This window comes from Thermoascus crustaceus, assembly GCF_041956765.1.
Source record: "Thermoascus crustaceus strain CBS 181.67 unplaced genomic scaffold VTN00scaffold_4, whole genome shotgun sequence".
Taxonomy (NCBI): Eukaryota; Fungi; Ascomycota; class Eurotiomycetes; order Eurotiales; family Thermoascaceae; genus Thermoascus; species Thermoascus crustaceus.
In genome coordinates, this window is record NW_027192530.1 from 520,559 (window position 1) to 535,160 (window position 14,602).

The 14,602-nt window shown below is 50.0% G+C and overlaps 4 protein-coding genes across 4 annotated transcripts; 3 read left to right on the top strand and 1 right to left on the bottom strand.

Annotated features, from left to right (window-relative positions):
* Positions 1–848: 848 nt before the first annotated feature.
* Positions 849–2,499, top strand: VTN00DRAFT_6777 (uncharacterized protein; the record flags this gene model as incomplete). The annotated part of the gene is made up of 4 exons (XM_069433450.1): positions 849–1,018; positions 1,065–1,650; positions 1,702–2,064; positions 2,128–2,499. 4 exons carry the CDS (start codon positions 849–851, stop codon positions 2,497–2,499), a joined length of 1,491 nt encoding a protein of 496 aa, XP_069286831.1.
* An 872-nt stretch (positions 2,500–3,371) lies between these two features.
* VTN00DRAFT_6778 (uncharacterized protein) lies at positions 3,372–5,834 on the top strand (the record flags this gene model as incomplete). Its single annotated transcript, XM_069433451.1, has 9 exons — positions 3,372–3,417; positions 3,556–3,719; positions 3,811–4,120; positions 4,202–4,511; positions 4,587–4,904; positions 4,979–4,992; positions 5,051–5,117; positions 5,207–5,327; positions 5,685–5,834. 9 exons carry the CDS (start codon positions 3,372–3,374, stop codon positions 5,832–5,834), a joined length of 1,500 nt encoding a protein of 499 aa, XP_069286832.1.
* Positions 5,835–7,591: 1,757 nt separating this feature from the next.
* On the bottom strand, positions 7,592–8,818 carry VTN00DRAFT_6779 (uncharacterized protein; the record flags this gene model as incomplete). The annotated part of the gene is made up of 1 exon (XM_069433452.1): positions 7,592–8,818. One exon carries the CDS (start codon positions 8,816–8,818, stop codon positions 7,592–7,594), a length of 1,227 nt encoding a protein of 408 aa, XP_069286833.1.
* A 1,717-nt stretch (positions 8,819–10,535) lies between these two features.
* On the top strand, positions 10,536–14,347 carry VTN00DRAFT_6780 (uncharacterized protein; the record flags this gene model as incomplete). The annotated part of the gene is made up of 4 exons (XM_069433454.1): positions 10,536–10,593; positions 10,667–10,737; positions 10,856–10,945; positions 11,015–14,347. The coding sequence occupies 4 exons, from the start codon at positions 10,536–10,538 to the stop codon at positions 14,345–14,347; spliced, it is 3,552 nt and encodes a 1,183-aa protein (XP_069286834.1).
* Between the last annotated feature and the right edge of the window lie 255 nt (positions 14,348–14,602).

Consider the following 14,602-nt stretch of genomic DNA (forward strand, 5'->3'; position numbering starts at 1 on the left):
TTCCGTCCCCCGCTTTTCTTCTACGCTGCTGCAATCATGTTGCAGCTACTAGTACCCATGAAATTTAAGGCTAATGTAGCTTCCAATAAGAATAGACGTCAATCATTCGGAGAAAATGCTTGAGGGTACCGGCGTCGGCAGCTCAGCCAACAGCCTGAAGGTGGAGCCCATGACTGATCTTGCGAAAGAACATCTTTGCAGTGAAACGATCACAGCATTTTAGATGAACGCAAAATTTTGGAATTATCTTTTACTTCCCAAAGGTGGTTTCCATCTGCATTTTTAGTTCCATGGTCCTCTTAATCTTATTTTTGCTTATGTGAACTACGTATGCTATACTTGTCTGCAAACTGGCCTTGGTCTTTTCCCCACAGTACTTGTGGCCTTCATTTTAGAGAATTGCTTTTTTTTGCTTCTCTCTCTTTCTCTCTCTCTCTCCGCTTTCTTAGCAGAGAGACATTCACCTTTCGATTATGATTGCTTTCCGGTATCTCCTGCCAAGCGACTATCTATGCCATACTTAAGCCACATAAATAAGGATCATCAACTTTATTCCTGCTCTCTATCCATCCGCTTTTTCAAGGAGGGACCTACTGGAGGGCGTTCAGCGCGCTATAGCGATTACGATGTGGAACGCGGAGATGGCGTGCTTTCTGGGCATCCTCTCGGGATTTCGATCAGCGGAATCAAATCCCTAAGGATCCATTCGGCCTTTGAAGTCTTTGGATCCACAGATTCATGGTATCATATATAGCTAGGATGAAAAATATGTCAACAGATTTTACATTTAATCTTTTTGTTCGTTAACTTGTCATCTTTAGGGCTGCAAGGAAAGAGACGGCGCAGGCATGTCGCATATCAAAAGCGTAGCTATCATTGGGGCGGGCCCCGCAGGTTCTATCGCAGTGGATGTCTTTGCCCAGGAGAAGGCTTTTGACTTGATTCGGGTCTTTGAGAGACGCGAAAAAGCAGGAGGATGCTGGTTTGTCTCTGCCTTGTCTCTTTCGTTCAATGTATGGTGTTTTCAATCCACATCCAACGTGCTAACATGGACTGCGCTTCAGGATCTACGACGCTGAAAAACCACCAGCGCTCTCAGACTTTGATTCCCTTGCCAATCGAACAGCTGATGGACCAATTAAGATCCCTCAAGCCTTTCCTGCATATACACCGCGGTCCTCAAGGAATCGCTTCACAGATACGCCTGTGTATCCGGCATTAGAAGCAAACATCGATGCTTCAATCATGCAATTTTCACAGGAGCCTATTCCGGAGATTCCTTCCTCAAGATCAGTTAAGATTCACGGGCCTGATACTCCATTCCGACATCACACTGTGCTGAGGCAGTATATTGAGGACCTCTTAAACCGCAATGGATATCAGGACTTTGTTGAATATAACACAACTGTTGAGAAGGCCCACAAGGAGCGCGGCTCAAATAAATGGGTCTTGACACTACGACGTCAGGGACCGGCGGCAAAATATGACTACTGGTGGCAAGAGAAATTTGACGCCTTAGTGGTAGCTACAGGGCATTATAGCGTTCCATACATACCTTACATTAAAGGGCTCAAGGAATTTGCTGCTGCCTACCCCGGCAGTGTTGAACATACGAAGGGTTTTAGAAATCCTGAAAAGTACCGTGGAAAGGTAAGTTGCAAAACTGTTGACAGATTGATCTCCATTATCTGACTGTACCAGAGAGTTGTCACAGTGGGAGCGTCTGTATCAGGAGCCGATACGGCAGTGAGCTTGATTGACATTGCTGAAACCCCTATCAATGCGGTAGTGCGTGGCCGATATAATGCATACTTTGGTGATGAGGCATTTAAACACCCAAAGATCAAGACCAGACCCCCGATATCACATATCAGCAGCCAGAACCGCACTATCTTCTTTGAAGACGGCACCTCGATTTCCAGTGTTGATCACATCATATTCGGCACCGGTTACACGTGGACTCTTCCATTTTTGCCCAATGTCGAAATCAGAAATAACAGAATCCCCGGCTTGTACCTACATATCTTCCACAACCAGGATCCTACGCTTGCCTTTATCGGAGCGGTATGTTTCCTTCCTTTATCCAAGAATGGCATCGCCCGCAGCTAACAGATAGCTCTTACTTAGGTGGCCGCCGGATTCACTTTCAAAGTCTTCGAATGGCAATCCGTGCTAGCAGCCCGTGTCTTCGCCGGAAGGGCCAAACTCCCGCCACTAGAGGACCAAAAGAAATGGGAAGCTGACAGAATCAAAAAGAAGGGCGACAGTACGCCATTTACGGCTCTTAGTCCTGACTTCGAGGAGTACTTTGAGTTTGTAAGGAAGCTGGCTGGGAATCCCCGAGAGGGCCAACCCGGTAGAAGACTACCCAAATTCGACCCGCGGTGGGTGGATACATTCCGTGCTGGCCATCAGAGACGGATCAAGATGTGGAAAAAGGCTAATGAGGCTGGGTCGAGTATTGCAGAGGTGTTTGAGAAGAGGGCTGCTAAGTTGTAGACTAAGTTTTATAAGGTACTCTGTAAGGTGTAAATAATTCCAGCAGTTTTCACTCTGTCAGAGAGTACATTAGGTAGTCTGTTTTAAATTCTTGATAGTTCATATCTAGATCCTGGCTGGAAAGCGCATTCCTCAGCTTCGGCTGTCACTTCGACATGTCAACTTTCTTTCTCGCAAGCTTGGACTAATTGAAGCCTGAGGGACCCTTCAGAATCCGCCCTACAGTACTATTCTCGTAAAAACGGTTCCGAAGATATACTAACCAAAAATTATTATGACAGTTGTGACCCAGTCGCCAAGGATCTAGATCTAGACTAATTAGCGTCGCTTAGTTATCCTCAAATCCCAGTCACGCAATCCCGTTCTGCGTTTACAACAACCAGACCAGACCACACTTAGCAGATGATAAGAGCAAATCCGCCATATAAATTCCCTAAATTTTCTGGCTCAGCGACGTAGGAAAGCGGAGCCACACGAGATCTGTAGATCAATTTTTTCAAATCCCGAACCCTAGATTGTTTCATTTCTTGATCCCGTTTTCCCCGTTGTCGCGGGAGTACGGAGGACTTATTATTGCATGAGCTCTGAGGTCTCCTGCTTTGAGTGGTCTGTTTGTCCATAACTACTTAACTGATTTACCACCCATTATTATTATTTACTTCATTACTCCTGCAGTATATGATGAAGGGGTAACTTCTGTTCTAGATTAAATAGCAAGGGGGGATTTATTCCAATTGGATCTCTAATTTATGAATTGATTCTCGATATATGCGTCATCACCTCCGAATCCAAACCGTCAATAACGAAGATGAAAATTCCACAGGAGCAGTTAACGGAGGAGAATCCATTCTCCTCAGCAATTGTCGATAACAATGATACAGGCTGGGACCGGAGAGCTGAGTTTCGAGTACGCACCAAGTTAGTTGGCCCTTCGACGTTCCTGCAAATACACACGGACTTTGTCTGATATGGCCTTTTTTCCGCTGTCTACTGACATATCACCATTGGTGACATGAAACAGAGTCGACTTATCAGTACTCGTGTTGCTCCTCCTAGGACTTACAGTGTTCCAACTGGATCGAATGAACATCGGAAGCGCCCTGACGGGGAACTTTGCAAAGGATATATCTGTCACGCAGAACACGATCAATCTGGGTAACCAGTTGATGTTTCTGGGGATTATAGTCCTGGAGATTCCGTCGAATATGCTTCTTCAGAAGGTTAGTATTTACCTCCTAGGTACTGTACCTAGGAAATGGCCCGAGAATATTCAGATGGATCTATATGTTAATATGGAGAGATACCTTACAGATAGGACCCGGCAAATGGATCACCGCCCAAGTCTTCATCTTCGGCCTCATCGCCACCCTACAAATCTTCATTCACAACCGAGCCGGATTCCTCGTCACCCGCAGCCTGCTCGGCCTCGCCGAGGCGGGATACATCCCGGGTTCGATATACACTCTGTCGACGTGGTACACGCGGCGGGAGCTGGCGAAGAGGGTCGCCATCCTCTTCTTTGGCATGTTTGGGGGCAATGCGATCTCGCCGCTGCTGGGGGCGGGGATATTGAGACTCGATGGGAAGAGGGGGCTTACGGGGTGGCAGTGGATTTTCTTGAGTATGGTTGCGTCTTGCTTCAGGTACCTAATATAGTAATGGGGGAGTAATGGCTAACATGATATGACGTTATTTGATGCAGTTGAGGGAGTATGGACGATTTTTGTTTCATGTCTCCTGTTGTTGATGCTCCCGGGCAGCCCAGATGACCCCCGTCCGCTCCTCCATAAGGGATTCATAATCCGATTCTCGGAAGAGGATAAAGCCATCCTCCGTAGGAGGCTGGAGAGAGACGACAATGAGAAGAATAACGGGGCAGAGGGGATGGATATCCCGTTCAAGGTGGTCTGGAAGACATTGAGGAATTACCGCCGTTGGCCGCACTACCTGTCTACGGCGTTCGTCTTTTCCACGTGGAGTCCGTTGACGACGTATACGCCTAGTATTATGGTGTATGTTTATCCACTGTTGATAATTTTTTTTTCTTCGGGATTCTAAACGATTAAAAAATGCTGATACTGGAATAGGTCCCTCGGCTTCGACCGTATCCGAGCCAACGCTATCGCCGCAATCGGCGCCTTCCTGGCTCTCCCCGTCGTATTCTTCTTTGCCTGGCTGAGTGACCGAACAGGAAAACGAGGCATGGCAGTCATAGTAGCCATCTCATGCTACCTCATCGTTTTGATCGTGGCACGGACGGTACAGCCGCAGGTCCTGGGGAGGCAATGGAGTCAGGTCGGTCTCTGGATCGCGGTGAATGCGTTCGCGGTGGGGTATCATCCTATCCATAATACGTGGGTGCAGCTCAATTGTAAGGAGCCGACGGAGAGGAGCATTGCTATTGCGTGAGTAATCTGATTCGTCCTGAAGTTGGATCTTTTTTTTAGGGGTTGAGTTACTGACGGTCTTTCTTGCGAAGGATGTGTAAGCGATGTGCTTTCCAATTGCCCTTTCTCCACGGTCCAAAAAAACTGACTTTATGATACGAAAGGGGTCATGAGTGCAATCGCCGGCCTAATGGCTGGAACACAGATCTTCCGTGGCGGCGATGGTCCATTGTAAGTTGCATACAATGCCCTCATACTTCTGTCCCTCCTCTCCCCTAGACAAGAGGCCTCAAAGCTGACTTGGTCTCCACCCACTATAGCTATAACACAGGTCTCTTGATAATGATTATTCTCGTAGCCTCTGGTTTGGGTATCGCGATTCTGCAGGAATTGATATATGCTGGACTGAATGCACAAGCGAAGAGAGCGCCTGCTGGTCCGGTATTTTTATATACCACTTGAGCTTGTTTAATTGGTATAGAATAAATATAACAGGCTGTTATTATTAATGTGCTGCGACTCTACCATACTCCAGATTGTCTGTTTGTCGATTAATGCCAGGATCTTTGAATATAATGACCGTCATTTTCTCGCCCACTAAGAGCATATTCTACGTCAAAGAGGTTTATGACCCACATTGATCCGAGGCAGTCTGGCTAAGAAATGCTTTGTTGATCATACCATCCACCCGGTGGGTTTCTGCCACTTGGAGCTGTTTGTAACAGGGATTACCGCAATCATGTTCCCCCGGCCAGCTTTTCCTCCGTCTTCTGTTTGCTGACTGCTTTAACATCGCAGGTGCTCCTATTCTCCATGATGGGGACACAGCATGCGCAGATCCTCCAGGGCCATTTTAATGGCGTTGAACTGGTGATTTACTGTAGCAAGCTCTATGACTTCCGGCATGAGGACGCTTCTCTCTTGGAGTTCTTTGCAATGGTTTCTTAGTTCTCCCGCAGGCGAGACGAAACCGTCATGGCGAGAGAATTTACTTGCTAGAGTCGGATAACGGAGTACCGGAAATTGGCGTTTTACATGTGGTATTGCCAGGAGTATGTCTTGATATCGTTTAGATCTTCAGAATATTATTCCCTGGGTTCAATTCTCTACCTGCCATGCTTTGGTACTGTACATCCGCGTAGAGATTTCCGGTATTTTAAGGATGGACAGGTCGACCTCTATACCGGACGAAAGGGAGTTTTAGAAGCTCTTATAGGAAACAGGGTATTCGCCCAGCCCGACCGTTAGTCCGAAGCGAGGGATATATCAACCCTTCGCACAACCATGGATTCTAGAACCCGGCGCAACATGATCTGACAATTCGCCCCATAGCCTTCTTCGCCTATGAGAGAAACTATCATCAAATCTTGAAGTGATTTTTTTTCCTTTGCTGCCCAAAATATAACGCCTCAACAATGAATATGTGACTGTCAGTGTATTGTCACAGTAAGAATGCCCCCAAGTCTCGCCTAATATTTACTTAAGCCTGCCCCTAATCCTAGTGGCTCTTCCAGGCGATAATACCAAAGGATGACCAAAGAATGACAAAAGACACAGCTAACTAAATGTCACTTGAAGAGCCTCCCTATTCCCAACTTTGGAAAGCGTGGGGTGTCACATTCTGGGCAGCAAGGGGATACAGCCCGACCTTGGGGCTGCGACCCGTATTTTCTTAACTTGATTCGTCTGTTCCTAAAAGAAAAACTCTACCTGGAAAGCATGAGAAATGGGCGTAAGCTGGACCACTGGGACTCATATTCGATGCGGGATTTTTCGCGAACGAAAAGGAGGACACAGGAGGGTCTGGTATTTTTATATACCACTTGATTTATTTACTGAAATTGGTCTACAATAAATATAAGAAAAATTGCTACTAACTTGATCCGGTTCTACGACTCCGGATTTCCTTGCTGCTGATTGATATCGGTATCTCTGAAGATAATGACAGGACAGGGGGGTTCTGTATTGCTTGTTACGCTACATGTACTGCGTGCTGTACTGTACTGTACAGGAGGACGATACCGTCAGGACGGTTTTAGCGGCAATTCATTCTAGTCGCATATGGCTTCTATCTTATCCTGGTCTTGCTCCTCCGCCGGAACTTAGTGCGCTCGATCTTGAAGAACCTTTCTGAATCCGGATGCGTTTTTTCTTTGGCGTTGACAGAGGGACACATCGGATCTCTGCGGAATCGGATGGAAAGAATGGAAACCAGAAGATGGTCGTTCTCGAACTCAGCCGGTTTGGGGGAGGGGGATGCTTCGTGCTTTTCCTTCACAATATGAAGGAGTGTGAATATGGATTGACACGTTGGTATGTGCGTTGTGGGAAGCAGGAAACAGGATGCCTCGTAGCGGGGAGATAGCTATATAGGCGAGCCCGGCCCGGCTGAACCTGGCTCCCGACATTGCACTTTCACTTGGCGTTCTGGATGAAAGATCGACAGGGAAAACAAGGTCTATTTCCCTGGAGATCGGAGGGGTGATCGAAAGAGGGAGAGACACGTTGTAAATCCAGTCAATTTATGGACCTTCCCCTGAATGTCTGCGCCGGAAAGAAAACTCCTGGGATATTGGGGAAGAAGCGACCGGTTGACAATTCTCACACAAGGCCAAAGAATGGGAAAGATGTGCACTGCCCGAGCTCATGGATAAATTCAAAATTCTGCCCATAGAGGCCACAAGGAAAACCTGTCCAGGTCCTTTTCATCGTGGCATCCAAATGTTCGTCCATGGTGCGAACGAAGAGCGCCTAACGAGTGGCGTAGTGGATTGAACGGAATCATTGGACTGAACGGAATTATCGGATTGAAAGGAATTAACTCGCTCGGGCTCTTTAGACGTCGGTTCTGTTTCGTGCTGGTCTTTGCATTTGCATTTGCATTCTGTTTTGTCCTCAACTTCGCCCCAAAGGATGTGAATACCGGCAGCTCCGAGGGCGAGGGCCGCGCCAACCAGAAGTGACCATTGACCGACATGCGAGAAAGTCTCAGCAGCAGGATTGGCATTCCACATAACCCATTCCATATATGCAACGAACAAAAACGATGTAATCGGAGTAAACACCTGGGCATACACGACATTCACCAGAATCCATGTTCTCAAAAGAACTAGCCACCATTTTTTTGGAACGGAGTAATATGAATTCCAATCCTTCTTTAGCTTCTCGAAAGATTCGGCGAGCTTTTGGGGACGCAAGTCGTCGGGGATTGAGGGGATGTTCGCCAGGGCAGCAAGTGTGATCAATCCACCGGTGGAAAAGGCGACTAATATAAAGAAAGTAACTAGAACATTTGCCTTCACCACTATACCGTCAAAGTCCACAGGCACGGCATATGCATCCGAGGGTTCCCGCAGCGGCCATGCATCAGATCCAAAGCATGTATAAAGACAGTGAGTGGAAACGCGAGGTGCTGTTAGGTTCCCAACGGTGAAGTAATCCTGAACTGTTCGATTCCAGCCGTCGCGGTTTGCGTAATCCCAAATCCCACCCACACTGGAACCCGGGACTGGTATGGAGTCTTCCTTGTCCAGGGGGCAAAATCTGAATTGCACATACCACTCCAGCCAAATGTATGCTTCGTTGACGATCGCAGAGATGAGCCCAACAAAAAGAAGCAAAGCCCAGGAAAATATCACCGCTTTCTCTTTCGATTGTACTTTCTGCAAGGTGTCAGACCAAAGCTGCATAGGAAGAAGCAGCATGAATGTGGCGCCGACAATAGTCAAAACTGGATCGGAGTCATTATCCCAGACCATTGGAAGGATCTGCGGCTCAATCGATTCATTTGACGCTGATGGCTGCTGCATATCGAGGCCTGGGCTTTGAACAAGGACCCATTCAGGATTCTGGTACATATAATCGGGCGTCATAAATTTGCGAATACCGGCAAGAATTAGAGCGTGTACAGCAGCCGTTGAACTGTATACCATAACCGAAGCTAGGGCGGCCGTGATCACCCAGGACTTATTTCGACAAACAAACGAAATTACCACTAGAGTGTAGAAAATATATCGTGCCGCAGCTGTGTAGTTCCCGCTGATTTGATATGAACACCCAATAATTTGAGTTCTGAAGTGGGCGTTATCCCCAATAAACCAGCCATCTGGAGTTATGAAATGGGGGTCAGAAAAATCATTTGACGGTCTCAGATAAATAAAATCACCAAGGGAATAATGAGCCAAAAGAGCCATCTTTCGTTTGGCGCCTGGTTTTGGGGGAATCGGTGGGATATTGGACTGGCGGTAGAAACAATGATGGACAAGGCTGAGACATTCTTTTTCGAAGGGTTTTTTCTTCATGTTATACTGGGTAAGTAGTACCCTTATTGAAAAATCAGGAACCCCACCTTGCCTTAGGATCAATTAGGATTCTAAAGTCCCCCTCTCCTGAATTGGTTTAAGACGTAGCACGGTCCGCGCCTTCAATTCTTTGGCGCACTGCACGGCACTGGCAGCATTGCGGACAGGTGGATATCGAACGGGGCCTGCTCTCCCCTTCTGATGAGCACGGAGATCTTCTGCGTCCTCATCGCGTCAATCTGTGAGTCGAGGAGACCGGAAAGGACGGATCCTTCACTGCAAGTTGGTGGAGGACACATCAGCATGCCGTTCCTGGTCTAAAATTTGATGCTCCTGTCCTTGAGTATACAGCCTTGTTGGATTTTGCAAGACACTTCTTAACTACCCGACAAATTACGAAGTCGTAACAGGAGGCAAGAAGAAGCAGGAAGGTTCTGCGATTTACTACTTGAAAGCATCCCTCTGCTAAAATTGACTCCCCATGGCCGGTGAAGCTCCGCGTTGCCTGAGGTCTGTGAGAGATTAAAAAGAAGATGCGGATCACCCTACTTTACCCCATGGGCTCTGGGACACAAACTCAGCAGCGGGATAACAATCACCCGCAATCACCCGAGCAATATCAGCGCAATTGGTGAGAAAAGAGTCAAGATGGCAGCTGTACGCTGTACATCAACGTCGTCAGCGCAGACCCACAGACCGGTGAATTGGCAACCGGCTATTTTCTAAATATCTTTGCGGCTCTCTGGAGGTCAACTGAACGTGATCTGCCGTAGAACTTGGCTTCTGGGTCCAGCATTATTAATTGGGCAGATGTTGGATCGACAAACTGCTAGCAACTAGCGTCTGCCCTGCAGATTTTATGGCGGCTCACTGGGAAAAATTTATCACGATGTCAGACGATACGCTGCCCTGCTTCAGCGTTCTGTTCTCCGTGACTCGACGCTGACCAAGTAGACTGTACAGAACAGAGGCGACAAGTTAGGGCGAGCTGCGGCGATAAGCCGGGCGGAGAAGCGCTCCGCGACGGAAATAAGGGCTAGCCCTACTCCAGGACGGGTACGGATCTCGGGTAAACTATCTTAGCTCAGCCTAGCGTCGGCTCGGTCCTGTCGCCGCCGCTCAGCGGGCAAGAAACGCACGCTAAACCTGATGTGGACGAGAACTTTTTCCAGACCCGCCCGATCGGCGCCTCTGAAAATCCGCGCCGAGGCGGAAAGCAAAGAATAATTTTGGTTGATCAAGGCGGAGAAAGCGTCGAAGACAAAGAAAGCAGGCTGTTTTTACCGTTGCTGCAGGCCAGGAAGCAGGCTGTGAGAAGAGGCGACGTCCTCAGCTTCCACCTTCCAAGATGGAAGACCAGCAGAATAGGCCTCACCGGGCTCCCAAGGAGAAAAAGAAGTACGACGGTATGTGTGCCTGGCGTCTGATTCTGCGCTTGGAGCTTGGGGCACGCGCTGACATTATCTCGTCGAATTGCAGGACCCAACCCCAAGGCGTTTGCGTACTCGAATCCTGGAAAGGGGAAGAAGCAGGCGCAGAGATCCCACGATGTGCGTTTATCCGTTTTTTTTTTTTTTTCTCTTCGCGACGTCGATCATCACGCCGCTATGCAGGTGTCTGGTTACAGTGGGGATTGGAGAGCTGATTGCGATTTTTTATGCTATCTAGGTCAAAGAGAAAAGACTCCATGTGCCGCTCGTGGATCGCCTTCCCGAGGAGGCGCCCCCGATTATCGTTGCGGTTGTTGGACCTCCGGGGGTACGTTCTACACCGTCCTCAAAGTTCAAGCAGAGAGAAGTGATACTAATTTGACTACTTGCTGCGCAGGTCGGTAAAACTACACTCATAAAATCCCTGATTAGACGCTACTCGAAGCACACCCTCAGCTCGCCCAAGGGACCGCTCACCGTTGTCACCTCCAAGCGACGGAGGCTCACTTTCCTCGAATGCCCCTCCGACTCTCTGGCCAGCATGATTGATGTGGCCAAGATTGCGGACATCGTACTGCTCATGATCGACGGGAACTATGGTTTTGAGATGGAGACCATGGAATTCCTGAACGCCCTCGCTGCGAGCGGTATGCCGGGCAACGTCTTCGGTATCCTCACCCATCTCGACCTGTTCAAAAAGCAGAGCACGCTGCGCACCGCCAAAAAGCGTCTCAAGCACCGTTTCTGGAGTGAGCTCTACCAGGGCGCAAAGCTTTTCTACCTCTCCGGCGTCATCAACGGCCGTTACCCGGACCGCGAGATCCACAACCTCTCCCGCTTCCTCTCCGTCATGAAGAACCCGCGTCCCTTAGTGTGGCGCAATTCGCACCCTTACGCCCTCGCGGATCGCTTTTTGGATATTACCCCACCAACCCAGATTGAGGAAGATCCCAAGTGCGACCGGACTGTTGCGCTCTACGGCTATCTGCGCGGTACAAACTTCCCTGCGCAAGGGGCTCGCGTGCATGTCCCTGGTGTCGGGGATCTTACTGTCTCCGCCATCGAAGCTCTCCCAGATCCATGCCCTACGCCGTACATGGATCAACAGATTGCCAAAGCTACTGGCAAATCACAAAGAAGAAAGCTGGGCGAAAAGCAGAGGCTGCTGTTCGCACCTATGTCTGATGTCGGTGGTGTCTTGGTTGATAAAGATGCAGTCTACATTGACGTCAAGTCATCTACATTCGACAAGGACGGCGAGAACGACAATGAGGAACGAGGTCTGGGAGAGCAGTTGGTCATGGGTCTTCAGGGCGAGCGCCGGCTGCTAGGAGAGGCGGATACGGGAGTCCGCCTTTTCCATGGAGGTGGAACCGTAGATAAAGCGGAAGATGAGGAAGAGGATGTTGGGCGGAAACACAAAAGAAAGGTGAGGTTTATGGAAGGGGAGCGGAACGGCGAGGATTTCGCTGAAGAGGAGGACGAAGGATTTGAGAGCGGAGATAATGAGGAAGAGGAGGTGGACGAAGACGAAGATAGAGAAGAAGACTACGACGAAGAGGAGGACGAGGATGCAGATGTCGCCCCTCCGGCCGACTTCGGGGTCAGTTTTAGAGAAAAGCAGGATGGAGGCACCCGTCGAGAGGACGGCGATATCGCATTTGCGGACAGTGACTCTGACCTGGGCTCAATCTCCTCTGTGGAGGACCAGGAACTGGAGAGTGGTCCTGAAGATGACGAGGACATGGATGAGGATGAAGAAGACGACGGTGCTCTCCGATGGAAAGACAACATGCTTGAAAACGCGAAGGCACTTTATGGCAAGCGGCCAAAGTACCGTGTTGCCGACCTCACTCGTATGATGTACGACGACTCGATTACCCCGGCAGATGTCATTCGAAGATGGCGCGGTGAAGACACGGTCGACGCCGATGAGGAGGAACCCGAGGACGAGGAGGATGAGTTCTTCAAGAAAACCAACGCCGAAAAGGAGGATGAATGGGACTACCGGGCTGTTCCAGAGTACGACTACGAGGAGCTTGAGAAGAAGTGGCAAGATGAGGAGATGATCGAATCTTTGCGGCAACGCTTCGTCACTGCTCCATTGACCGGCGCCAACGCCGAAAAGGGTGATGTAGAAGATGGCGAAGAATGGGATGGCGCATCCTCTGATGACGAAGGAGACGGGGAGTACGAGGACCTTGAGACCGGAGAGGTCCACAAGGGAAAGAATTCCGACGAGAAGAGCGAGAGTTCTTCCGTGGACTTGGAAGCTGAGCGTGAGCGCAATGCCAGAAAGAAGGAAGAGCTGAGACTACGCTTCGAGGAAGAAGATCGGGAGGGCTTTGCCAACTCGAAGGATGGCTCGCGCCAGCCAGGTGAGGCGAACGACGAGCAACAGTTCGGTGAGGATGAATGGTACGACGCCCAGAAGGCGCAGCTGCAAAAGCAACTCGACATCAACCGGGCTGAATTTGATGCTCTGGATCCTGTCTCGAGGGCACGGGCTGAAGGCTACAAGGCGGGCACCTACGCTAGGATCGTCCTGGAGAAGGTACCTTATGAATTCGTGGCCAAGTTCAACCCTCGTTTCCCCATCATCGTTGGCGGTCTCGCTCCCACGGAGGAGAGGTTCGGCTTCGTGCAGGTCCGCATCAAGCGGCACAGATGGCACAAGAAGATCCTGAAGACGAACGACCCTCTCATCTTCTCTCTCGGCTGGCGGCGTTTCCAGACGCTGCCTATCTACAGTATCTCGGACTCTCGGACGCGGAACCGCATGCTGAAGTATACCCCCGAACACATGCACTGTTTCGGAACCTTCTACGGGCCCCTTGTCGCGCCCAACACTGGTTTCTGCTGCGTCCAGTCGTTCTCGAATAAGAACCCGGGATTCCGGATCGCCGCTACGGGAGTGGTGCTCAACGTCGACGAGAGCACGGAGATCGTGAAGAAGCTCAAGCTGACGGGTTTCCCGTACAAGATCTTCAAGAACACCGCGTTCATCAAGGACATGTTCAACTCCGCGCTGGAGATCGCCAAGTTCGAAGGTGCGGCTATCCGGACGGTGTCTGGCATCCGGGGTCAGATCAAGCGTGCGCTGAGCAAACCGGAGGGCCACTTCCGTGCCACGTTCGAGGACAAGATCCTAATGAGCGACATCGTGTTCCTGCGTGCCTGGTACCCGATCAAGCCGCACCGCTTCTACAACCCGGTGACCAACCTGCTGGACCTCGACGAGAACGGTGCCGGCGACAGCGGATGGCAGGGCATGCGTCTCACGGGAGAGGTCCGCGCCGAAAAGGGCCTCCCGGTGCCGCAGAAGCAGGACTCTACCTACCGCCCGGTCGAACGTCCCGCGCGACACTTCAACCCGCTTCGCGTGCCACGCCAGCTGGCTGCGGAGCTGCCCTTCAAGTCGCAGATCACGCAGATGCGGCCGCGCAAGGAGCAGACGTACATGCAGAAGCGGGCGGTGGTGCTCGGCGGGGAGGAGAAGAAGGCGCGGGACCTCATGCAGAAGCTGACGACGCTGCGCAACGAGAAGCTTGCGAAGCGCGCGGCGGCGCAGGAGGAGCGGCGGAAGGCCTACCGCGCCAAGGTGGCGGAGAATTTGGAGAAGAAGGCGGAGCGGGAGAAGAGGGAGCGGGACGAGTTCTGGCGGAGAGAGGGCAAGAAGCGGAAGAACCAGGACGGAGAGGGAGGCGGAGGAAAGAAGAAGAAGAAATGAAGCGGTCGTTGTTGGGTGTGGTGTATCGGCATGATATCCTGTACAGTTGCATGCTGCATGGGGGAGGCGTCTTCTTTTCTGTTTCTGTCATGTGTAGATTTGATACCAAAAGATGAACATGTTTGTGTCTGTTTATATCTATGCTACGGTCTACACTACTGAACCATATCTTTCGTTACCCTATACCCCTGTCCAAGCAATTTACCTTGCCGCTTTTTCTTATATTTTGTTCTCGGCTGGGTTTGTCTAGAGCTT